General features: G+C 46.4%; 1 protein-coding gene across 1 annotated transcript; it reads left to right on the top strand.

Annotated features, from left to right (window-relative positions):
- The first annotated feature begins 14361 nt into the window (after positions 1-14361).
- On the top strand, positions 14362-26744 carry NET1 (neuroepithelial cell transforming 1). The gene is made up of 10 exons (XM_005530983.3): positions 14362-14515; positions 18615-18722; positions 19308-19475; positions 20158-20220; positions 20600-20696; positions 20804-20880; positions 22157-22414; positions 22643-22813; positions 23508-23694; positions 24547-26744. Exons 1-10 carry the CDS (start codon positions 14423-14425, stop codon positions 24930-24932), a joined length of 1608 nt encoding a protein of 535 aa, XP_005531040.2. The 5' UTR covers positions 14362-14422; the 3' UTR covers positions 24933-26744.
- Positions 26745-26763: the final 19 nt, after the last annotated feature.

Here is a 26763-nt window from a genome sequence, read left to right on the forward strand (position 1 = left end):
CATCCATCCTGAGGTGAAGCATTTCCTGCTTTTCTGAGGGAAAACCTCCTTCATCGTTCCTGAGGTGAAGTTTTCCCGCTTTTCTGAAGGACAAATTCTTTCATCCCTCCTAAAGTAAAGTTTTCCCACTTTTCTGAGGGAAAAACCCTTTCCCATTGTCCTCAGGTGAAGATTTTTTTGAAGGAAAAATTCCTTCCCATTGTCCATTTCTCCTGAGGCTCAGCTTTTCCCGCTTTTCTGAAGGAAAAATTCCTTCATCCTTCCTCGAGGCAAAGCTTTTCTTGCTTTTCTGAAGGAGAAATTCCTTCCTATTGTCCATCTGTCATGAGATGAAGTTTTCCTGCTTTTCTGAAGGACAAATTCCTTTGTCCCTCCTGAGGTGAAGATTTTCTGAGGGAAAAATTTCTTCCCATTGTCCATCCATCCTGAGGTGAAGCATTTCCCATTTTTCTGAAGGACAAACTCCTTCCCACTGTCCATCCATCCTCAGGTGAGGCTTTTCATGCTTTTCTAAAGGAAAAATTCCATCCCATTGTCTGTCTGCCCTGAGATGAAGCTTTCCTTCTTTTCTGAGGGAAAAACCCTTTCCCATTGTCCATCCATCCTGAGGCAAAGCTTTTCCTGCTTTTTCTGAAGGACAAATTCCTTCATCCCTCCTGAGGCAAAGTTTTTCTTGCTTTTCTGAAGGAGAAATTCCATCCCATTGTCCATCTGCCCTGAGGTGAAGCTTTTCCCACATTTCTGAGGGAAAATCTCCTTCCCACTGTCCTGGGGTGAAGCTTTTCCTGCTTTTCTGAGGGAAAATCTCCTTCATCATTCCTGAGGTGAAGATTTTCTGAGGGAAAAGTTCCTTCCCCTTGTCTGTCTGTCCTGAGGTGAAGCATTTCCCATTTTTCTGAAGGACAAACTCCTTCCCATTGTCCATCCATCCTCAGATGAGGCTTTTCACGCTTTTCTGAAGGACAAATTTTATCCCATTGTCCATCTCTCCTGAGGTGAAGTTTTTCCTGCTTTTCTGAGGGAGAAATTCCATCCCATTGTCCATCTGTCCTGAGGTGAAGCTTTTCCCGCTTTTCTGAAGGACAAATTCCTTCATCCCTCCTAAAGTAAAGTTTTCCCGCTTTTCTGAGGGAAAAACCCTTTCCCATTGTCCTCAGGTGACACTTTTCTGAAGGAAAAATTCCTTCCCATTGTCCATGCATCCTGAGGCAAAGCTTTTCCCACTTTTCTGAAGGAGAAATTCCTTCCCATTGTCCATCTGTCCTGAGGTGAAGCTTTTCCAGCTTTTCTGAAGGACAAATTCCTTCATCCCTCCTGAGGCTCAGCTTTTCCCACTTTTCTGAGGGACAAACTCCTTCCCACTGTCCGTCTGTCCTGATCTGTTTGGAGAGGGAAGGAAGAGAAAAAGGAATTTTCCTGGGTAACCCCTCTTCAGCTGAGGTTTAACTAAACTGGGTTTAAGGTTTACTAGGCTGAGATTAAAAGCAATTCGCTAATGGGGCATTTCCTGTGCGACCTCATGGCATTCTGCTTGATGTCAACTCATTTGCATTTCTGAATTAATTATTTCTCCTGAATTATTTCTTTTGAATTATTTATTCTAGATTATTTAGCCAGAATTATTTCTTCTGATTTATTTATTCTGGATTATTTATTCTGGATTATTTCTCTTGGATTATTTATTTGGAATTATTTCTTCTGATTTATTTATTCTGGATTATTTCTCACGGATTATTTATTTGGAATTATTTCTTTTGAATTATTTATTCTGGATTATTCCTCATGGATTATTTATTTGGAATTTTTTCTTCTGCTTTATTTATTCTAGATTATTTCTCATGGATTATTTATTCTGAATTACTTTTATTTATTTATTTATTCTGGATTATTTCTCCTGGATTATTTATTTGGAATTAATTCTTCTGATTTATTTATTTTGGATTATTTATTCATGGATTATTTATTCAGAGGGTTTTTTTAATTATTTATTTATTCTAGATTATTGTTTATTTATGCTGGATTATTCTGGATTATTATTTATTTATTCTGGATAATCTTACAGATTATTTCTCATGGATTATTTATTCTGGATTATTTCTTCTGAATTATTTCTCTTGAATTTTTTTTCCTGAATTATTTATTCTGAATTATTTATTCTGAATTAATTATTCCCTTGGCATTGCTGGATCCTTTCCATGACAGACCAGGCAAATTCTGGATTTTCCTGAATCTGTTCCAGGTCAGATCATCCTAAAATTCCAGGACTGGAATTTTAAGGAAGAGGGTTTTTTTTATTTTTTTCTAGTTTATTTTGTTCCTGAGGGAATTCTGGGTTCCTGGTGCAATGAGAATGTTCAGACAGGGAAATCTGCCCTCAAGGAAAAAGATTTTCTTTTTAATTGGAGAAGCTTTTCATGTGGAGAAAAAATTCCCTGAATTAGGGTTTCTCCCACCAAGCAATTGTGCAATTAAAATATCAACAATTATTTTAACAGAAATCTTCCAAGGAAAAAAGGGAAATTCCCTGGGCTAAACTTCAGCTTTTCTTTCAGTTGATTTTTGAATTTATTCTTTCAAAAGGATGCTGAACTTTTGGGATTTTGAGGCAAACACACCACAAAAACTACAATTTTTTGTTAAAATACATGAATGGTGCTGCTGGAATTTGTAAATTCCAGACTTTTTTTGATCCAAACTCTGCAGGATTTTTAAAGTTTTAAAATATTCCTGTCAGATTTCCCAAACTCATCACCAACATTTCTGAGCCTCACTGAGATGTCCCCAAATTATTCTGTCTACATTTCATCAAAATGAACCCCAAACCTCAAATTTGGCTCCATCTCAGATGAAATAAAATCACAAGAGAAAATCCCAATAATTCAATCACGTTCTGATCAAACCACATCTTTTTTAGCCCTTGATAAATTGATTTTCCAGGGTTTTTTCTCTCTAAATCTGCAGCAAAAACGGGATTTCAGCTCCACCAAATTTAGCTGGAAAACCCCAAATTTTCCAGCCTACCCCATAAGCTTTTAAAATCAAGCTTGGGGGGAAAGATTCTTTAATTTTCAATTAATTGGGATCTTTTTTATTAATCGGGATTGATTTTATTTTTATCAATTGGAATCTCTTTTATTAATTGGGATTTTTTTTTTTCCTGAAAAGTTTCAGCAATCCTTTAATGCTTTTTAAAGCTCCCATATCCAGATTATTCCACACACTGGGAATATGGGATGTGGAATGGCCAGGGGGATCATCCAGAGGGATGAAATGAATTTATTTTCATTTATTTCCTTGCTTTTTAATTAAAATCCCAACCAGATCCAGCAAATCTTTGAGGCTTCTTCTTTGAGGTGCAAAAAAAGACTTCCAAAATATTCCCAAAATCTGAGTAGGATTCCTTCAGCCTCTTGTGCCTCCTTTGGGGAGAAAATCAGGAATTTTCTCTTGGGATCATGCCTGGAGCTGCACTGAAATGTAATTTATAATTGACTGTAACAAACTTGGGAATGGAGGGTGGGAAATTCCATTTTTCCTGCTTTAATTCCTCAATTTTGAGTGGGTTTGGGGCTGTTGATGATCCCAAAACTGCCTGTAACAAAATTGGGAATGATAAGCAGGAAATTCTGATTTTTCCTGCTTCAATTCCTCAATTTTGGGAGAGTTTGGGTCTGTTGATGATCCCATAACTGACTGTAACAAACTTGGGAATGGAGAGTAGGAAATTCTGATTTTTCCTGCTTTAATTCCTCAATTTTGGGAGAGTTTTGGGCTCTTGATGATCCCACAACTGACTGTAACAAACTTGGGAATGATAACCTGGGAATTCCATTTTTCCTCCTTTAATTCCTGCATTTTGAATGGGTTTGGGGCTGTTGGTGATCCCAAAACTGCCTGTAACAAACCTGGGAATGGAGAGCAGGAAATTCCATTTTTCCTGCCTTAATTCCTCAATTTCAGGCGAGTTTGGGGCTCTTTGTGATCCCATAACTGCCTGTAACAAACTTGGGAATAGAGAGCAGGAAATTCAGATTTTTCCTCTTTAATTCCTCAATTTCAGGCGAGTTTGGGGCTGTTGGTGATCCCATAGGTGACTATAACAAACTTGGGAATGATAACTTGGAAATTCCAATTTTTCCTGCTTTAATTCCTGCATTTTGGGAGAGTTTGGGGCTGTTGGTGATCCCAAAACTGCCTGTAACAAACTTGGGAATGGAGAGTAGGAAATTCCATTTTTCCTGCTTTAATTCCTGCATTTTGGGTGAGTTTGGGTCTGTTGATGATCCCATAACTGCCTGTAACAAACTTGGGAATGATAACCTGGAAAATTCCATTTTTCCTGCTTTAATTTCTCAATTTCAGGTGAGTTTGGGGCTGTTGGTGATCCCATAGGTGACTGTAACAAACTTGGGAATGGAGAGCAGGAAATTCCATTTTTCCTGCTTTAATTCCTCAATTTTGGGTGAGTTTGGGGCTGTTGGTGATCCCATAGGTGACTATAACAAACTTGGGAATGGAGAGCAGGAAATTCCATTTTTCCTGCCTTAATTCCTCAATTTCAGGTGAGTTTGGGGCTGTTGGTGATCCCATAGGTGACTATAACAAACTTGGGAATGATAACTTGGAAATTCCAATTTTTCCTGCTTTAATTCCTGCATTTTGGGAGAGTTTGGGGCTGTTGGTGATCCCAAAACTGCCTGTAACAAACTTGGGAATGGAGAGCAGGAAATTCCATTTTTCCTGCTTTAATTCCTCAATTTTGGGTGAGTTTGGGTCTATTGATGATCCCATAACTGCCTGTAACAAACTTGGGAATGATAACCTGGAAAATTCCATTTTTCCTGCTTTAATTCCTCAATTTTGGGTGAGTTTGGGGCTGTTGGTGATCCCAAAACTGCCTATAACAAACTTGGGAATGGAGAGCAGGAAATTCCAATTTTTCCTGTTTAATTCCTACATTTTGAGTGGGTTTGGGGCTGTTGGTGATCCCATAACTGCCTGTAACAAACTTGGGAATGGAGAGCAGGAAATTCCATTTTTCCTGCCTTAATTCCTCAATTTCAGGCGAGTTTGGGGCTCTTTGTGATCCCATAACTGCCTGTAACAAACTTGGGAATAGAGAGCAGGAAATTCAGATTTTTCCTCTTTAATTCCTCAATTTCAGGTGAGTTTGGGGCTGTTGGTGATCCCATAGGTGACTATAACAAACTTGGGAATGGAGAGCAGGAAATTCCATTTTTCCTGCTTTAATTCCTCAATTTCAGGTGAGTTTGGGGCTGTTGGTGATCCCATAGGTGACTATAACAAACTTGGGAATGATAACTTGGAAATTCCAATTTTTCCTGCTTTAATTCCTGCATTTTGAATGGGTTTGGGGCTGTTGGTGATCCCAAAACTGCCTGTAACAAACTTGGGAATGATAACCTGGAAAATTCCATTTTTCCTGCTTTAATTCCTCAATTTTGGGTGAGTTTGGGGCTGTTGGTGATCCCATAGGTGACTGTAACAAACTTGGGAATAGAGAGCAGGAAATTCCATTTTTCCTGCTTTAATTTCTCAATTTCAGGTGAGTTTGGGGCTGTTGGTGATCCCATAGGTGACTATAACAAACTTGGGAATGATAACTTGGAAATTCCAATTTTTCCTGCTTTAATTCCTGCATTTTGGGAGAGTTTGGGGCTGTTGGTGATCCCAAAACTGCCTGTAACAAACTTGGGAATGGAGAGCAGGAAATTCCATTTTTCCTGCTTTAATTCCTGCATTTTGGGAGAGTTTGGGGCTGTTGGTGATCCCAAAACTGCCTGTAACAAACTTGGGAATGGAGAGTAGGAAATTCCATTTTTCCTGCTTTAATTCCTGCATTTTGGGTGAGTTTGGGTCTATTGATGATCCCATAGGTGCCTGTAACAAACTTGGGAATGATAACCTGGGAATTCCATTTTTCCTGCTTTAATTTCTCAATTTCAGGTGAGTTTGGGGCTGTTGGTGATCCCATAGGTGACTGTAACAAACTTGGGAATGGAGAGCAGGAAATTCCAATTTTTCCTGCTTTAATTCCTCAATTTTTGGAGAGTTTGGGTCTGTTGATGATCCCACAATTGACTGTAACAAACTTGGGAATGGAGAGCAGGAAATTCTGATTTTTCCTGCTTTAATTCCTCAATTTTGGGAGAGTTTTGGGCTCTTGATGATCCCACAACTGACTGTAACAAACTTGGGAATGATAACCTGGGAATTCCATTTTTCCTGCTTTAATTCCTGCATTTTGAATGGGTTTGGGGCTGTTGGTGATCCCAAAACTGCCTATAACAAACTTGGGAATGGAGAGCAGGAAATTCCAATTTTTCCTGTTTAATTCCTACATTTTGAGTGAGTTTGGGGCTGTTGGTGATCCCAAAACTGCCTGTAACAAACTTGGGAATGGAGAGCAGGAAATTCCAATTTTTCCTGCTTTAATTCCTGCATTTTGGGAGAGTTTGGGGCTGTTGGTGATCCCATAACTGCCTGTAACAAACCTGGGAATGGAGAGCAGGAAATTCCATTTTTCCTGCCTTAATTCCTCAATTTCAGGCGAGTTTGGGGCTCTTTGTGATCCCATAACTGCCTGTAACAAACTTGGGAATAGAGAGCAGGAAATTCAGATTTTTCCTCTTTAATTCCTCAATTTCAGGTGAGTTTGGGTCTATTGATGATCCCATAACTGCCTGTAACAAACTTGGGAATGATAACCTGGAAAATTCCATTTTTCCTGCTTTAATTTCTCAATTTCAGGTGAGTTTGGGGCTGTTGGTGATCCCATAGGTGACTGTAACAAACTTGGGAATGGAGAGCAGGAAATTCCATTTTTCCTGCTTTAATTCCTCAATTTTGGGTGAGTTTGGGGCTGTTGGTGATCCCATAGGTGACTGTAACAAACTTGGGAATGATAACTTGGAAATTCCAATTTTTCCTGCTTTAATTCCTGCATTTTGGGTGAGTTTGGGTCTATTGATGATCCCATAACTGCCTGTAACAAACTTGGGAATGATAACCTGGAAAATTCCATTTTTCCTGCTTTAATTTCTCAATTTCAGGCGAGTTTGGGGCTGTTGGTGATCCCATAGGTGACTGTAACAAACTTGGGAATGGAGAGCAGGAAATTCCAATTTTTCCTGCTTTAATTCCTCAATTTTTGGAGAGTTTTGGTCTGTTGATGATCCCACAATTGACTGTAACAAACTTGGGAATGGAGAGCAGGAAATTCTGATTTTTCCTGTTTAATTCCTCAATTTCAGGCGAGTTTGGGGCTGTTGATGATCCCCAAATCGCCCCCGGGGCTGTGAGGCGCTCCTGACTCAGGGAGGAAGCGGGAGGGTGTTTTTTGAAGGGCTGGGTGTGGATCCTGACGGTTCTTAGCAACCAAACAAACACTGCCAGGGCAGAAACTCATTTTCACCCCAGGCAAAACGAACAACAACAACCAAAAAAAAAAAAAAATCTATTTTTTTTGGGTGATGTTTTCTCCTCTGGGGTTGTCCTTGTGAGGATTTTGGGAAGATTTCTGAAGGGAAGGGAAATCTCAGGGAGGATCCTTTTTCTGACCGTCTCCAAGTGTCCCTCATATTTTTAGGGATTTCAACCCAAATTTCCGATTTCTCCTGGGGTTGGAGAAGTTTGGAGAATTATGGAATGGTTTGGGTTGGAAAAGACCTTAAATCCATCTCATTCCCAAGTTCCTGGGAACAGGCAGTGATGATAAAGCTGGTGGGGACAACATCTCCAGGCAAGGCAGAAAATACTGATTTAATTTTAATTTTAATGTGGAAAATTACTTTAAAAAAGAGGAGAGGGGTAGAAAATCTGTTTTGGTTATGGATTGTTCTCAGGCCAGGCTTGAAGCCATCAATGAGTGTCATTCCATGGCTGGAGTCCTCCCAAAAATCTTCTCCTTCCTCCCCAAAATCTTCTCATTCCTCTCCAAAACCTTCTCATTCCACCTAAAACCTTCTCATTCCTCCCAAAATCGTTCTCATTCCTCCCCAAACCTTCTCATTCCTCCCAAAAACCTTCTCATTCCTCTCAAAAACCTTCTCATTCCTCCCAAAAACCTTCTCATTCCTCCCAAAAACCTTCTCATTCCTCCCAAAAACCTTCTCATTCCTCTCAAAAACCTTCTTCCCTCCCAAAAACTTACTTTCCTCCCAAAAACCTTCTCATTCCTCCCAAAACCTCATTCCTGCCCAAAACCTTCTTCCATCCCAAAAACCTTCTATTTCCTCCCAAAACCTTCTCATTCCTTCCCAGACCTTCTCATTCCTTCCCAAACCTTCTCATTCCTCCCAAAAACTTCTCATTCCTCCTAAAATCCTTCTCATTCCTCCCCAAAACCTTCTCATTCCCCCAAAAATCTTCTCATTCCTCCCCAAAACCCTCTCTTTCCTCCCAAAAACCTTCCTTCCTCCCAAAACCTTCTCATTCCTCCTAAAACCTTCTCATTCCTCCTAAAACCTTCTCATTCCTCCCCAAACCTTCTCCATCCTCCCCAAACCTTTGTAATTATGACCCAAATCCCAAACCTTGGCTCCAGCCAGGGATAACCCAGCCTAAAACTCCTCCCCAAAATAACCCCAAACCTTCAATCCCAACATCCCCCCAAGCTTTAAATCCCAACCAAACCCCTCCTTCCCTCATCCCAAAGATTTTTATGGGAATTCTCTCGGCGTGTCCGATTCCTGCCGGAACGTGCCCGTGCATAAATTACAAATTTGTCTTCAAAAATCCACTTTGATCCCATCCGGCAGCTCCCAAAAACAACTCGTGGAGTCAAGCAGAGCTTCCTGCTCCATTAATCCCGGGAAAAAAAACGGGATTTGGTGTTTGATGATATCCCTGGAGCGGCTGATCCCTGGTTTCTGCTCACTCATGCATATTCATGAGATGGAAATCACCTTTCTGCCCCGGGCACGAGGAGGGTTGAGGGAGCTCATTCCAAAATTTACCTTCCCAAAATGTCTGAGGGTGGGTTTTACCTTCCCTAAATATTCCCAAATGTCCCAGACTGGATTCTACCTTCCCTAAAGATTCCCAAAATGTCTGAGGGTGGATTTTACCTTCCCTAAACATTCCCAAAATGTTCCAGGGTGGGTTTTACATCCCCTAAATATTCCCAAAATGTCTGAGCGTGGATTTTACCTTCCCTAAAGATTCCCAAAATGTTGAGGGTGGATTTTACTTTTCCTAAAGATTCCCAAATGTTCGCAGATGGATTTTACATTCCCTAAACATTCCCAAATGTTCAAGGATGGATTTTACCTTCCCTAAACATTCCCAAAATGTCCAAGGGTGGGTTTTACATCCCCTAAATATTCCCAAAATGTTCCAGGATGGATTTTACCTTTCCTAAAGATTCCCAAATGTTCCAGGATGGATTTTACATTCCCTAAATATTCCCAAATATTCAAGGGTGAATTTTACCTTTTCTAAACATTCCCAAAATGTTCACAGATGGATTTTACATTCCCTAAACATTCCCAAATGTCCCAGACTGGATTTTACCTTCCCTAAAGATTCCCAAAATGTTCCAGGGTGGATTTTACTTTCCCTAAATATTCCCAAATATTTGAGGGTGAATTTTACCTTCCCTAAATATTCCCAAAATGTCCAAGGGTGGATTTTACATCCCCTAAATATTCCCAAACTGTTCGAGGATTGATTTTACCTTTCCTAAAGATTCCCAAATGTTCACAGATGGATTTTACATTCCCTAAATATTCCCAAAATGTTCAGGGTGGATTTTACCTTCCCTAAATATTCCAAATCTTTATCTTCCCAATCAAAAAGGTGGATTTTACCTTCCCTAAATATTCCCAAAATGTTCCAGGATGGATTTTAGGGAAATCAGAGTTGATTTTTCTGTGGCTGTTTAAAGGAGTTGAGTGACCGCTAATTATAGTCCGCTCCCAGCATCCCAAAAAAACGCCGGATTCCAGAGCAGCTCCTCAAGTTTTTGGATGACCCAAAGGTCTCGTGTTGGGTCATCGCCTACTTCTGCTCATTTTCCAGAATTCTGCTCTGAATTTGGCCGGGAATATAAATATCCAGGAATGTTAAACACGGCTCGTGGCCAGTAAACAGCCGCCGAACACGGACGGCAAAATCCTGGAGTGGAAAATCCTGTTTATCCCATCCTCCAGGAAAAATAGCTGGAAAAGGGGTGGTTCAGGTGGCTGGTGATTCCTGGGAAATGGGATTTCAAACTGGGAATGGGGATGGGAGGACTGGATGCTTCCGTTTGCCCGCGCGGGGTTAAAACGTCGCAGGTTTTTTGAAGGAATCGGATCCAGGCACGCTCCAGGATCTGGGAAAACCGGGAAAATTGGGAAAACTTCCTGCTGAAGGAATACCTGACTCCCTCCAGGCTCTGCAGTGCCCCAGCTCAAATCTCCTCCTCTCCATCCAGGGGCAGAACTGAGATCTTGGATTCCTGGCTTTTGGATTAGGGATGGAACGGAGCCATCCCAGAGTTTCCTGGGAATGGTTGGGATTGGTGGCACGGCTCGACCACGGTGCCGTAAGGATTCTCCAGCTGATGATGGGCTGAAAATCCCAATCCTGCTGGGATTTTTATGTCTTCCTGCTGCTCCAACACCTCATTTCCTTGAGTGTTTTTCCAAGAGAAAAAGTCAGGATCGGGTCACGTGTGTTCACCCTGGGGACGTGTTCAGCTCTTGGGGACAACATTCCTATACTGCAACGCTTTGGAAAGGTGTCATTCCAACAATCCAGTGTTTTTATCCCTAAAAACTTCCATCAGCCTGGAATCTTGGAATTGGAATGTGCGTTTTCTTCGGAATTCATCCTTCATTAATCTCAAATGTATTGGATGATGCTTTGGGGCTGAAATAACAAATTGGTGTGGTAATACCCCGGAGAGGATTTTTATTTAGTGGCAGCACTTCCAGGAATAAATTCCAAAAACAGGGAATGTCACGGGGATGAGGCTGTCCAGGACTCAAGGAACAGCTCCGTGGGAACGAAATCCCAGCAAAAAAGAGGAAAACAATGAGGGTTGGATGATTCTCTGTCATTCCAGCTCTTCTCAGCTCCCTGATTCCTGGATAATAGGATAGGAGTCGCTGAGGGATTTTGCTCCTGGAAGTGAAAATCTCCATGGGAATCCAGGGCAGGAATGCTGTGGATACCCCCTGGCAGCAGAGCAGGAAGAACTGGTCTGGTGTCCATGTCTGGGATCCACAGCCCAGCCCAGCTGCGTTCCTGGGAAGAGGGGAACACTGGGAGATCTCTTGGATTGGAGGATTCCAAGCTGGAATAAGAGCACAAGGTTTATAGGGAAATCCATCAATCTGGTTTGTCGCTCCTTCCTTTTCCCGTATTTTGGATTCTCTCCGAGGTTTCCCACGGCCTTGCTCAGGATGGGTTTGCATCCCAATGAACTTGAGTAAATTCAGGATATTCCCTCTTCCACGGCGGGAGCGGAGCAGAGGCGGGTGAGGAACGTGGAGGTATCGGAGCGTGCTTGGAGCTGCAGGGCCACGCTGATCCCGCGGACGTGATCCTGGGAAAGGGTTCTTGGATCTGTCCTTGGGCACATTCCAGCCTGGCTGGCTGCTGGCTTCTCCGGGATTACGGCCTTCCCTGGGAGGTCATCTCCATCCCTTGGGATGGGTTTGTGGTCATCTCCATCCCTTGGGAGGGGTTTGTGGTCATCTCCATCCCTTGGGATGGGTTTGTGGTCATCTCCATCCCTTGGGATGGGTTTGTGGTCATCTGCATCCCTTGGGAGGGGTTTGTGATCATCTCCATCCCTTGGGATGGGTTTGTGGTGCTCATCTCCATCCCTTGGGAGCGGTTTGTGGTCATCTCCATCCCTTGGGATGGGTTTGTGGTCATCTCCATCCCTTGGGAGGGGTTTGTGGTCATCTGCATCCCTTGGGAGGGGTTTGTGGTCATCTCCATCCCTTGGGAGGGGTTTGTGCTCATCTCCATCCCTTGGGAGGGGTTTGTGGTGCTCATCTCCATCCCTTGGGAGGGGTTTGTGGTCATCATCTCCATCCCTTGGGAGGGGTTTGTGGTCATCATCTCCATCCCTTGGGAGGGGTTTGTGGTCATCATCTCCACCCCTTGGGAGGGGTTTGTGGTCATCTCCACCCCTTGGGAGGGGTTTGTGGTGAAGATCTCCATCCCTTGGGATGGATTTATGGTCCTCATCTCCATCACTCAAGATGGATTTATGGTGGTCACATCTATCACTCAGGATGGGTTTATGGCGTTCATCTCCATCCCTTGGGATGGTTTATGGTGTTCATCTCCATCCTTCAGGGTGGATTTATGTCATCTCCATCCCTTGGGATGGATTTATGGTGCTCATCTCCATCCCCTGGGATGGTTTATGGTGCTCATGTCCATCCCTCAGGGTGGATTTATGTCATCTCCATCCCTTGGGATGGTTTATGGTGCTCCTTTCCACCACTCAGGACACATTTTACCCCAAAATGCTGTTGATGACCCGTCCAGATCCAGCTGCCATTCCAAACTGGTCCATCCCTTTCTCCCAGGAACAGGAATTTCCCAGGACACACCCATCCTGGCCCGGAGCCATCCCTGTCCCCTCAGGCAGGAACATTTCCTCACCTGAGCCTTCATCACCAGGAATTCCTCACCTCCCGAGGTGTCACCAGCCAGTCCCGAGGACACCTTGCGTCACCAAACGACCTTTGGGACACGGGACATCCCGCCCAGAAATATTTTGGGTGTCACCTTGGTGTGACTCTGCCTCTGCTCATCCCTGTTTTCAGTTGGAATTTTTCCATCTCCCTGGAAAGAACTGAGCTCCTGGATCTTTAGGTCAAGTTTAACAGAGGCTTGGACCTTGAATAGAAATTGGTTTGATCCTAAAAAATTTGATCCTAAAAAAATTGATCCGAAAAATTTGATCCAAAAAATTTGTTTTGATTTTTGATTCTTTAAAAAAAAACCACAAAAGATCTTTTTTTAGAATCAAAAATCAAAATAATTTTTTTTTTTTAGTATCAGTTTTAGGATCGAAAAATTTAATACCAATTTTAGAATCCGAATTTTTTTTGTCTGCTCCTCCCCAGAGTCGCTTTGGTGTTAAAAAGAGCGGATTTTAGTAATCCAGGAGAGCATTTTTGTGTCTGGAAGAGTCACGGTCTGTCCTTTCAGCAAGTGGAAACTTGGTGTATCCCAAATTTCTGAGAATCCTCCGTGTCCTGGCCTTACATGGCAGAAATTAAATGGGTTAAATTTACTGAGAGAACCAAAAAAAAAGCCAAAAAACTTCAAAATCCAGCAGAGGAGACAGCAGGATTTTTTTTTTTCAAACCTCCTACTGGAACCCACCCCAAATTTCACTCCTCAAAGCTTTCTCAGCACAGGTAGGCAGCCAAAACAACTCGAGTTTTATTTTTACCAGCACAAGAAAGATTTTTCTGGCAGAGATTTGCAGCAGTGCCAGGAATAAAAAAGGACTTGAACAAACAAACAGCAAATCCAAGAGCTCCAGCCAGGCCTGTCGGGACAGGCTCCCCTGGGAGAGGCTCAGCCCAGCCCCAGCACAACTTTAAAGCTCAGAACAGATTTAAAGCGCGGGTCTAGACAAGAATTATTATTATTTTTTTAATGAATAATTTAAAAAAAAAAAGCGGTGATGAAGGTTTTATACTCCAGCGTTGGAAAGAGGAGCCGCCGTTAGGAGGAGGCCGCAAGCACCAGGAAAAAACGCTAAAAATGGGGGGAAACCCCAAATTTAAGCTTGGCTTTGTGGGATGGGACAGTCCCTTTGCTCTCCCTGCAGCAGAGTCTTTTGGAGGTGTCGCTTTGCCACAGAATTCCAGGATGGGTGAGGTTGGGAAGGACCACGGTGGGTTCCACTCCCTGCTCCAGCACAGGGAACCTCCAGGTGCCTCTGGAATGTTCCCAGGGAGGAGACTCCAGCCCCTCTCTGGGCTTTGCTCAGGGCTGGGCACTGCCCAGGGCACAAATTGTGCCCCAAATCCAGGGACAATTCCTGGGATCTGCCCGTTCCTCTGGGAGCCTGCTCCATCCTTTGGAGCTTCTGATCCCCCTGGATGGGCCCTCAGCCATGTCCCCTCTGGAGGCCGCACAGCCCCGGCTCCCTCAGCCTCTCCCAGCACTCAACAGAGGCGCAGGAAGGATTTTTTGGGAGAGGTTTTGGGGGGTTTTTTTGGGGAGAGTTTTGGAGGAATTTGGAGCTCCGGGAGGCTCCCGAGTGCCCCGCGCGCCGAGGGGGCGTGGCTTTATTGTAAAAGGGGCGTGGTCTCGTTCAGGGGCGTGGCTTCACGCGATGGCCCCGCCCCCTGCGGTGAGGTGGCGGGTGCGGTGCGCGGCGGGCGCAGAGCGCGATGAGCGGCGGTTGAGTGGAGGTCGGTGGGGCGCCGCGGCCATGGTGGCGCACGACGAGCTCGGTGGGCTGCTGCCCATCAAAAGGACTATCCGGGTCATCGACGCGCAGAACCAGCACTTCAGGGAGCAGGAGGTGAGCGGAAGAGCGGCTGGAGAAGGGGAAAAATGGGATTTATTTGAGGGGAGGGTGGGGAGAGGGGGAGCCCCCTCAGCTTCCCGCTCTCCGCGTCTGAGGGGAGGTGGCGAGCCGGGCAGGGCGCGGGGTAACTGGCGAGTTAAAAAACACTCTTTCTATATATATACATGTATTTTATGTACATATCTATATATACACATATATGCGCAATATATTTAAGTTCATCGCCCCGAAACAGTGGGACTAGGAAGCCAGGACCGATCTCGGCGCCTCACCCAGCGATTTTAATAACTGTATATATGTTTAAGCCTACGTATATGTACATATATATATATTATACACATATATATATATTTTATGTACATATGTACACATTACATATCTATATCTGAGCTCATACCCCCAGAAAATGAGCCAAAACCAATCTCGGTGCCTCACCTGACCCCGCTCTCCCCAGGTGGTTTTTCATTAAAAATTCGCCTGTTTTCATTTAAAAAGCACCGCTTCCCATTAAAAAATCCACTGTATCTCTTAACGCTCTTTCAACTGACGGGATTTTTCCTAATTAGGTGCTTGTTTGCTGCTTAAACCGAAGAAAAACCCGTCATCGTGGGGTTTTGTTGGGTTTTTGAGGGCCGGTTTGTTGGATTGAAGTATTGTTATTTTTGTCGCGTGTTGTTATGCAGATGGCAATAATTGAGCTCCTGGTAGGTGTTCCCAAGCCTCCTGCTGCGACAGGAGCAAAAGTTCAGCAGCCAGGTAGGGCCCTTGGGCTGGGTTTATTGCTCAGATTAGTGAGATGAGATGGAAAAAAAAAACAAAGTTAAAAAAAAAAGGCGTCTCCAGACATTGCTGGGGTTTGAGGGCTCAGCGCCGAGTCACCGAGCTCAGCAAATGCCGGATTTGCAACAGCCAAACTTGGGCAATGTCATTGTGCAAAAGGGAAACCAGATGTTGGGGGAGAAATAACAAAAAACAGAGCTCTGGGAGGGGAATAAAATCACCTCGAATTCTGAATCGCCCGAGTTATCAGCGGGTGTCCCTCGGGAATGGGATGTGGGATTTGGGAAAGGTCTGGAAGTTCAGCCTGAGGCTCAGCAAGCCCCTTTCCTGTGACTCTTACACAGAGGTTGGTGATTTCTGGTAGGAATTATTCAGGCTGCTGACTAAAATCCTATTTTTGCTGAATTGGCTCTGTAGGGGAAGTTCTTGCCGTGCGTGGTTTTGCCATTGGTCACCGTGTTTGTGTGGAATTGTGTGTGGCACGTAGGAATTGCACTCCAGCAAGGGATCCTTGTAAAAACCACTAATTATTACCCAGCACAGGGGAAAGGTTGTGGGCGTGCTGCTGGAAAAAAAAAAAAAAAAACTCGCTCAAAAGTAGAGCCTGGTTTTCTTTCCAGCAAGGTGCAATCTTTTCATGAGTTAACCTGCACTTAGAAGCACTTGGAGGAATTCTAGGAGTGTGAAAATTCGCTTTAGTGGCTGTGCTCGTGATGTATTAATTCACTTTTAATAAAAAGCCTTCTGGGAAAATAATAATTCCCGATGGAACTGTTGACCCCGCTGGGGTTTTAATTATTTCTGAGTGCTGTAACACCCCTGGATCGTTACAAAAACCTCCCAGACTTTATTGTAATCCGGCTCCTGTAAGGAAGACGGCGTGGAGACAGGAGAATCATTGTTTGCAAAGTACAGAGCTAAAAAAAAAACCCCTCCTGAGCCCGAGTTATCCGCAGTATGAAGCACCCGGAGTCTCGGCTTACGCCGGGCTGGGCCGGGAGTCCGTGACCCCGGGCTCAAACACAGAGCTCAGCCAAGGGCGATTTGCTTTTCCTCCTCCCTGCTCCGCATCAAACGCTCTTGGGGAGGAGAGGAACAACCAGCTGGGCTTTGGGTTTTTTTGGCAGTCGAGCCGTGTCTGAGGAGCGCTCAGACACAAAAGTGGGATTTGATTTCTTTTTTGTTGTTGTTGTTCTCCTTAAAGAGAGGAAAAAGGGCCTTTTGCTAAGCTGAATTCAGGAATTCCTGCTGCCAGCCCTTGGGCACGTGCACGTGTCACTTCAGCCGGGCACAGATGTGCTGGGAAGGCATTCCCACATTCCCACATTCCCTCACAGCCCTGCGCTCCCTGTCACTGGATCTCTGCAAAGCTGCAGCTCTGACCCTTCTCCAGTGACCTGCTGGAGCCTCCCCACGGCTTGAGAGCTTTCCTGCTTTTCATTTTCAGCGTCACATTTTGCTTTTCCAGGCTATTTTTATCCCTGGCCTTGCCAGAGCCGTGGGTGGCTTTGTGTCTGCATCTTCAGTCCTGCACTTTCGTAAGCTCCTCTTGGCCCACGTCCCTTTCTTTACCCTCCTGCACTGACAGATGATTTTCTAAAAGTAAATACCTCCCAGTCAGAAACATCTGCAATAAATTAAACCTTCCTTGTTGTCTTTGGGCCTGGCCTGACTTTCCAACCTTTTCCTGATTGTCCCTGTCTTGAGCTCAGTGGGGGAGTTCCCGGTGTCCCCGCCGTGGAGTTCCCGGTGTCCCCGCCGTGGAGTTCCCGGTGTCCCCGCCGTGGAGTTCCCGGTGTCCCCGCCGTGGAGTTCCCGGTGTCCCCGCCGTGGAGTTCCCGGTGTCCCCCCCGTGGAGTTCCCGGTGTCCGACATGAACCCAGCTGAGCATCCTGTGATCGAGGACACTTTTGCAGCTTTTCCCCATTTTTATGGCGCCCTCCTAACTGCCATTCCCCAAACATTTCTAGCACAGCTTTGTGCTGTGCCAAGAGCTCATTTTCTTCCTGCACGGCTCATAAATTGTTTCTTTTCATGTTCCCCCCCCCCCGCAAGTTTGAAGGCTGAACTCAGGGTGAGCTCACCTCCTCCTCCTTCTCCTCCTCCTCCTCCTCCTCCTCTGTTGCCCAACACCACGTGTGGGCAGGGCCGCTGCTGGGGTCGGGTTGCTGAAATCAGATCTTACACACACACACGGTTTTTATGTTCCTTCAGTCTTCATGACTGCAATCCAGCTCTGTCTGTTCGTATTCCCCTTTTTTTTTCAGTTTTGTTTTCAGCATTCGTCACTTGTGAGCGAAGGGTTTGGATGGAAACGGCGCAGGGCTCATCCTCAGCAGCCTCCACAGGCTCTGCCTTTCCAAAGAGCAGGAATTCAGCAAAAATTAACCACTTTTAGCTGAACCCAAACTGAGGCTGCTTCCCTGTCCTGATGGGAGCTTCGTGCTGAGCAGTCCCATGAGGATGAGTCACGCCCAAGCTTGTGCCAGATGTTTGGGAGCACCAGGACAATCCTGCAGCCTTTTCCAAGCCTTAACTGGGAGCCCATCTCTTCCCAGCTTCCCCCTGTGCACACCTTTCCTGCCCAGCCCTCACCACACAATATTTTTGATGTCGAGTTGCCAACAGAACTTTGAAAAGTGAAGCAGCAGGAGCTTTCCAGGGGCGTTTCCTCTTTCTTGGCAGCGTTTGGGTCGGGACAGACTTGAGCTCCCGGCAGGGATTAGCGGTGGGGAAAAGCAGAAGCTCCGGCTTTCAAATCTAAACAAAGTGTAAGAAAAATGACAGTGGTTGCAGAGGGTGGAGGAGGAAACTTTGCAAACTGAGGGATTTCAGCTTCGTCTGTGTGCGTGTTCCTCACAGGAATGTTCAGCCTCTGGTTGTTAATGGCTGTGCTGGGCCCCCGCTGCTGCTCTGCTCTCCAAAATAAAATGGAAAAACACATTCTTGCTCCAGAGGAAAAGATGAGAAAATGGAGAAGCAGATCCCAGCACCGTCTTTAGCTGCCACAGAGTGTCAGAGAACACTTTAATCTATTTCTGTTCAAAGCATAACAGTCCCTGCTGGAGCCCTATTTTGAATTCTCACTGATGTTCTCTCACCTCTTTTAACTCTGGGCAAAAAACCTCTGCAGTTTAATTGCAGCCTTAAAGTTCAGACAAATATTTATAGCCTTGAAAGACGAATGGCTGATTCCAAACACTCTCCTTGCAGAGTTTGCCACTCCTTAAGCGGGTTTGTGCTTTTGGAACCTGCCTGAGAAATGTCTGAGGGAGGCACAGCCAGGACAATTTGTTCTCTGCTTGCTTTGCAGGAGCCAAGCACTAAACGGGTCCGGCCTTTAGCACGAGTCACCTCCCTGGCAAACCTGATCTCCCCTGTCAGAAATGGGGCGGTTCGACGCTTTGGGCAGACAATCCAGGTAAAAACGGAGCGAAACCTGGAGCTTTGGCAGAGGGATTGGTTGGATGGGGTAGATCAGACCCCCCGGGGGGATTTTGAATTGCTGTGTGAGCTTAAATCAAATCAACTGCTGGAGATAACGAGCTGATAAAGGGCCCCGAGCCTGAGCCTCGAGTGCTGCAGCGTGCTGGGAGCTGGCCCAGGGAGCAGCACGGCGGCTTTTAGGAGCCCTGCAAAACACCGGGGCAAAGTTCAAGTGGCTTCTCATTAACCTCTTCCTAGGAAGAATTAATGATTCTCCTTTATTTACTTCCTCATGGCTGGCAAATAAACCCGAGCTTTGCTTTCCCATCTTCCTCCCCAGCGGATCAGCGCAGGGAGAGGGGCACGGAAAACCTTGCCAAGCTCTGGGCTTTCTCAGCAGCTTGATTAAAGAGTTCCTTTCTCTGAGGAAAAGTGTCTGGGTGTGTTTTCCTGCCCTGGACAACCCAGGAGGATGAAGGATTAAGAGTGGCATGGATAATATTCTGATAATCTGAAATGTTGGCTTGTCAGGTTTTGTTTTTAATATTTTTTATTCTTTTTTTCTTTTAAATCCCCGCAGTCGTTCACCCTTCGCAGCGACAGCAAATCCCCCGGCTGTGCCCAGAAATCATGCAGCAGATCTGCTGCTCCTACTCCCCCTAAGAGGAGGAACAGTGTCCTTTGGTCTGAAACGTTGGATACCAACACGAAAGAATCCCTGAGCACCAAAGAAATCAAGCGCCAGGAGGTAACAGCCCATGGAAAACGGGGCTGGGAGTGAGGCCTTTTGTCCCTGCCCTTGCTGGGAAAGGAGAAACAACCTTTGGGGGGGAGGCTTCATCTTCCTGTGTACCTAAAGCTAAGATTGATGTCTGCATCAGCCATGGGAAAAGGTGGATTCCACTCTGGAATTCATCTTCCCAGTGCGACCCTTTGGAGATGCCAAACTTTCCACGGCATTGCTGAAATCCCAGCCCTGGCCCCGCTGGCTGCTCTGCAGCTGCCCCAACCTCAGGTTCCTCACAGAGCCAGCTGTCTTTCTCCTAAAACTCCTGACAATTGGTTGGAAGCCAAGCAGCAAGGCCTTGGCTTGCCTTTTTCCTGGAGTTCTTGGACAAATCTTGTGGAGACAGCACAGGAGCCGCCGGAAGCTGCCTGGGATTTGACCTCTGTGGTTTCGGGGGTTTTGTGTTTGCAGCCTTGCCCTGGCGAAAAGCAGTGATTTAAAAGGCTCTAATATTTAATTTGGCTCGTGCAGGGGCCCTCAGGGCTTTGGCAGGGCTGGAAGCAGAGCTGCTTTCTCAGGGCTAGGACAGCAGATTTACTCAGGGTTGCGGGGGTCGGGGCGGGCTGTACATCACAGCTGCTGAAAGGCTCTTTGTGACAGACAATTCCAAATAACTCGGGATGCTCGATCCCTCTCCTCCCAGGCCATCTATGAAATGTCCAGGGGAGAGCAGGACCTGATTGAAGACCTGAAGCTGGCCAGAAAGGTGAGTGGGATTTTTCCTGCAGCCATTGATGACATTCCAGGGAATAATGAGGGTTTTTTTTTGCACCTGCAAACACGACGTGGGAGCTTTATCAGCCCCAAAAGCCCCAGCTGGAAAGCCAGCTTTGAATTCTCTGACTTGAGCACTGGGCCAGCACCAAACCCAGCCATAAAAGGATTGTGCAGAGCTGCTTGGGGACTCCCTCTCCCAGCTGGGAATAGGCCAGACAGGAAAATCATTTAAGTTCTCCCTACTCGACAGCGAGTGAATCTTTGAGCATCAGATCTTTCTGTTGCCTTCACTTCTTTCACCTGATAAATCCCCTCAGTTGAAATCATCGGCTTTGGGGCATGGCACATTTCAATATATTTTATTTCAGGCCTACCACGATCCCATGCTGAAACTCTCCATCATGTCTGAGGAGGAACTCACCCACATTTTTGGGGACTTGGATTCCTACATTCCTCTGCACGAAGGTAAGAGCAGCTGGGTGGTTTGTGCTCACTAGGGTTGAACCTCTCTGCTTTCTCCTGTTTCTCCTCAGGCCATTGCTGCAATTCCTCTTTCTCTGTTTCAATTCCAGACTTACTGGCAAGTTTGGGAGAAGCAACAAAACCAGATGGGACAGTGGAGCAGATTGGGCCCATCCTTGTGAAGTGGGTGAGTTCAGAGCTTGGAATCACCAGGCTAAAACTGAGCTTAGAGAACGTTTAAAGGCAGAAGCTGCAAAGCTCTGGGGCTTTTGTGGCCCTCAGTGCAAGATTGGAAGGGAAATCCTGGCAAAGCTGAAAACAATGGGATTCTGTTGGCTGGAACGGGCCCTGATTTCACCCCAGAGACTTGGAATGATTTGCTGATTCAGGGTCGGAGTGTCTGTATCTCCTGGACAATGTCCTAGTGTGATTCCAGGAGTGTTATCCCTGCTAATCCCAAACACTGGGAGCTCCATGGGCTCCTTGTGCTCGTTCTCCTCACAGGACCCAAACACTGGGAGCTCCATGGGCTCCGTGTGCTCATCTCCTCACAAGATCCAAACACTGGGAGCTTCATGGGCTCCGTGTGCTCATCTCCTCACAGGATCCAAACACTGGGAGCTCCATGGGCTCCGTGTGCTCATCTCCCTCCTCACAGGATCCAAACACTGGGAGCTCCATGGGCTCCGTGTGCTCATCTCCCTCCTCACAGGATCCAAACACTGGGAGCTCCATGGGCTCTGTGTGCTCATCTCCTCACAGGATCCAAACACTGGGAGCTTCATGGGCTCCGTGTGCTCATCTCCTCACTGGATCCAAACACTGGGAGCTTCATGGGCTCATCCTGCTCCTCACAGGATCCAAACACTGGGAGCTTCGTGGACTCATCCTGCTCCTCACTGGATCCAAACACTGGGAGCTTCGTGGACTCATCCTGCTCCTCATAGGATCCAAACACTGGGAGTTTCATGGGCTCCGTGTGCTCCTCACAGGATCCAAACATTGGGAGCTCCATGAGCTCCTCACAAGATCCAAACACTGGGAGCTTCAGGCTCCGTGTGCTCATCTCCTCACAGGATCCAAACACTGGGAGTTTCATGGGCTCCATGTGCTCCTAACAGGATCCAAACATTGGGAGCTCCATGGGCTCCTCACAGGATCCAAACACTGGGAGCTTCAGGCTCCGTGTGCTCATCTCCTCACAGGATCCAAACACTGGGAGCTTCATGGGCTCCATGTGCTCCTAACAGGATCCAAATATTGGGAGCTTCATGGGCTCCTCACAGGATCCAAACACTGGGAGCTTCATGGGCTCCGTGTGCTCCTCACAAGATCCTCCCTTTGCTTTTTTATCGTGAGGAATCCCCCAGTGAGGGCTGTAGAACTCGAGGGGTTTGCCATGTTAGTGACATCTTCTTTTCCCACAGGGAATCTGACTGGTAAATCTCCTCTGTTCCCTGCAGTTACCCCAGCTCCACGCCTACAAAGGCTACTGCAGCAATCAGCTGGCAGCCAAAGCGCTCCTGGATCAGAAGAAGCAGGACAGGAGAGTCCAGGATTTCCTGCAGCGCTGCCTGGAGTCTCCCTTCAGCCGCAAGCTGGACCTTTGGAGCTTCCTGGACATCCCTCGGAGCCGCCTGGTGAAATACCCCCTGCTCCTCAAGGAGATCCTGAGGCACACTCCCAAAGACCATCCCGATATCTACATCCTGGAGGAAGCCGTGAGTAATCCCCATTGGCTCATTCTCACCTCAGGATGCGATTTGGGAGCTCCAGAAATCTTCCTTAAAGCCTCAGCGGTTCCCAGAGGGGTTTTTCTCGAGGGGGCCCAGGGAAAGTGAGGGATCAATCCATGAGAATTTCACCCTTTGGAGTTGTGAAGGAGCACAAGCAGAGGTCACTCAGGGAAAAGCAGTTACTCCCTGTTAATCATTTGTTTGGGTTTTTAGATATCCATAATCCAAGGAGTCCTCTCTGACATCAACCTGAAGAAGGGCGAGTCCGAGTGCCAGTACTACATTGACAAGCTGGAATACCTGGATGAGAAGCAGAAGGATCCAAGGATTGAAGGCAGCAAAGCTTTGCTGTGCCACGGGGAGCTGAAGAATAAAAACGGACACGTAAGTCCCTCCTTTGTTACTAATTAACCCTCAAACCTTCCCTCAGAGCTGCTTTAAACCCTTAGGGATAGTTGGGATATTGGATAAAACAGCAGAGGAAAATCTCTTTTTGGCAGCCTCATTTCGGGGTGTAAGGGAAAGTTTCCTGCTGCCAGCTCCACAATGGGCTTTGGGAAGCTGGGAGATGATTAGCACAGAGTGCCTGCAGAGAGTGCTCCCCATCCCCAGGGATTTCCTGCCTCTGTTTACTTCCAGGTGCTCTGACATTCCCCATTAGGAGCCCTGGCTTTTCCAAACAAAAAGGTTCCTGCAAAAAAGCCTGTTTGGCTTTGGGCTGGATTTATCTCCCACCCACTGCGCTCCAGGCTTTGCTGCCTTTTGTCCTCATTTCAACCTCCAATCTTTGCTTTGTTAATTTGGTTTGTTGTTGTTGTTTTGTTTAATTGGCATTCCATGCACTCAGGAAAGATACAGCTCCTACTCATCCCATCCCTGGAATCTGGGAATCATCATTCCCATTCTAGGGATCAATAAAATAATAAAGCAGCTGACGTAATCCTGGCACGTGCCAGACCTTTCAGGAGACTCTGAAAATTACCCTGGGTGAAACTGCAGATAAGGTGACCTTGAATCCCACAGGATGTGTGACCTCATGGAATCCAGAGTCAACACCGGGATGTTTTCCCTTTCACAGAAGCTCTACGTCTTCCTCTTCCAAGAAATCCTGGTGCTGACGCGGCCGGTGAGCCGGAACGAGCGCCAGGCGTTCCAGGTGTACCGCCAGCCCATCCCTGTCCAGGAGCTGCTCCTCGAAGACCTCCAGGATGGAGATGTCAAAATGGGAGGCTCCTTCCGAGGAGCTTTTGGGAATTCTGATAAAGGTACGTGTGGGAATCCAGAAATGGAGAGACATTTCTCTGTTTGTCCTATTATCCAAAAAAAAATTAAAATAATCTTATTTGTCACTGACAGAAAAGCTTCCAAATATCCCTGGGTAAACCAGGATTTATAATAAATTAAGTAAAATGTTTAGCATGTCACTGAAGTGAAAAATACAGATTTTAGAGGGTTTAATACATGGAGTAAAGATGGAGGAAAAAAGGTGTGATTTTTAGCTCTCCTTCCTTCTTCTTCACAAATCACAGTTTTTAAAAGCACAAAGAGTGATTGGTTAAGAGTTAGTCACAGTTACATAAGTAGCTATAGAAAACTTATTTGTTAATATATAAAAACAACACACGTGTCTGTAGTTAATAGGGTAAAAACAGATGTAAAGATGAGGCATCCACGTGGTTTGGGGCCGTTTTGTGCCATCGGAGCCAAAACAAGCCAGGTTGTGGTGAATTAAAATCTGGAGAAACCTGCCAAGTTTTGTGATGTCATCCTGATAAACACAAGAAACAAAATCCTAACGAGCTTTAGAGTTTTCTTCAAACCCAGAGAACTGAGATAAACGGGACTCCCCATGAGGGAGGATCCCAGAGGGGACTGAGAAATCCAGGAGTAGAGAAAAGTACAGAGGTGCAGCAGAATGGAGAGAAATAAAACTAAATTAAAAAGTTACAGTACGGATCCGATCGGCTCATCCGTGGTGGCCGTGAAGTCACGGCTGGGGCTCAGATTAGAAACCATCTTTATCTCCCTGCTGGATTTGGGAATGCTTTTGTTGGGATTTCAAACCTACCAACGTAATATCAGCTCAGAACTGATGCGCTTTTCCCCTTTTTTTCCAGCCAAAAACATTTTCCGAGTCCGTTTCCAGGATCCCGCGGCGGGCCAGTCGCACACGCTGCAGGCCAACGACGTCTTCCACAAGCAGCAGTGGGTGAACTGCATCCGCACGGCCATCGCCCCGTTCCGGAGGAACGTTCCCGAGCTCCAGGAGCTGCCGGAGCTGAGCGAGGAGTCGGAGGAGAACAACCCGGCCGTGCCCAACATCCCGGCCCAAAAACGCCGCTCGGGAATATCCCAGATGGAGCTGGACGAGAGCGCGGCCGAGTGCGGCTCCGTCCTGGACTCGGAGGAAGCCAAAGGGATGAGATCCCACAGAACCTCATCCGGGCACAGAAAATCCAGGGAGAAGCAGCTCAGCGGGAAACGGAAAGAAACGCTGGTGTAAGGAAAAAAAATAACCAAACCAAAAAAAAAAAAAAAGGAGCCCTGGTGCCACCCTGGGGGAAAACTGTTAATTTATAAATAATTCCGTGTACATTTTTGTACCGGGAGCGCCTTCGGAGCCGCTCCGCGGATCAAATCCTTGGTTTGTCTTGGAATGGCAGCTACTGGTGTGCAGTTACTGTTGAACTGGAGTCTGGTTTTACTCTCAGAATCCGTGAGGGGATTTCCAAAACCTTCCTGACAGAGCTGAAGAGCAAATTGGGGTTCCCCAAATCTTTCCACAGCCGTGGTAGAGGATGGGAAATAAAGCGGAATTTTGGGCAGCACCGGGGGGTTTTGATGAACACTTCAAAAGTCCTTTAGAGGACCCTGAAGTCACTCTGCTGTGTGGTTATGGCAATTCCTTCAAATATGCGTGTTCCAAAAGAAAAAATCCCAAAAAACCAGACCCCAGCTTCAACAGGTTCTCAGTTCACCTACTGGAATCTTTGATCTCTGTGTGTCCTTTGTACATTCCTCTGTCCCGCTCTTGTATCCTGCCAGCTATTTAATTTTTTATTAGTTTGATTTCCACTTTGGGGGTTGGGATTTGGGGTTTGGTTTTGTTTTTTTGTTGTTGTTGGTTTTCTTCGATTGGTTGGGTTTTTTTTTTTTTTATTTTTGTATTTTTTTTTTTTGTTGCTCAAACTTGGCATTTCCTTTCCAGTACTTGATCCTTCGTGCTCCGAGGGGTGACATCACCCCGGAGCAATCCGCGGGCTGGGAGGAGACACTACTGAAAGAGAACTGCTTTACTCCAGGGTGTAGGAAGGTGGTAGGCACGTTGTAAAAGGGTTTGGGGAGCAGTGAGTAGAGGGGATAGCAGGGAGCGAAGGTAGATTCCGTGTTTTTGTCGCCTTTTGGGAAATGAAACGCTTCCCAACGGGAAGCAGGACTTGGAGGCGACCAAGGGGTTCTTGCATGTGGTAGAAAGGTAGAGGAGAGGAAGTGTTGGAGTGTGAGGAGAGGAGGAGGAGGAGTGGTTGGAAACACTCAGGGTGGCAGCACTGCCATCTTCTAGCGCTCCAAAGATCCCGGGAAAAATCCCGGGAATGATCCGGCTTGGGAATGGCGCTGCAGAGCCGAGTGGGAAGCAAAGGGTGACAGCTCTGAGCACAACGGGGTGTCCCTGAAATCCAGGATTGGGGATCCTGCTGTCCCTGAAATCCAGGATTGGGGATCCTGCTGTCCCTGAAATCCAGGATTGGGGATCCTGCTGTCCCTGAAATCTGGGATTGGGGATCTTGCTGTCCCTGTCACCTGAAGTCCAGGATTGGGAGTGGGATCCTGCAGTCCCTGACACCTGAAATCCGGAATTGGGGATCCTGCAATCCCTGTCACCTGAAATCCAGGATTGGGAGTGGAATCCTGCAGTCCCTGTCACCTGAAATCCGGGATTGGGGATCCTGCAGTCCCTGAAATCCAGGATTGGGGATCCTGCAGTCCCTGTCACCTGCAATCCAGGATGTGGGAGTAGCATCCTGAAATCCAGGATTTGGGATCCTGCAATCCCTGACACCTGAAATCCAGGATGTGGGAGTGAGATCCTGAAATCTGGGATTTGGGATCCTGCAATCCAGGACTGGGGAGCCATATCCCGAAATGCAGGATTTGGGAGCGGTGACTCCACATCCAGGGATCGTCACTGCCTGTGCCGTGTCCGGCTGGGAACTTTGGGAATGGCGGAGGGTGTACACGGACACAGCGTGTGGTTCTCTGTAAATGTTGTACAGTTTCCAGTGCCAAGTTCCATTAAATTCCTGATGGCCTCTCACCTGCCTCCTTAAATCCTT

This window comes from Pseudopodoces humilis, chromosome 5 (assembly GCF_049639895.1).
Source record: "Pseudopodoces humilis isolate 2021_Gansu_Grassland_sample_001 chromosome 5, ASM4963989v1, whole genome shotgun sequence".
Lineage (NCBI taxonomy): Eukaryota > Metazoa > Chordata > Aves > Passeriformes > Paridae > Pseudopodoces > Pseudopodoces humilis.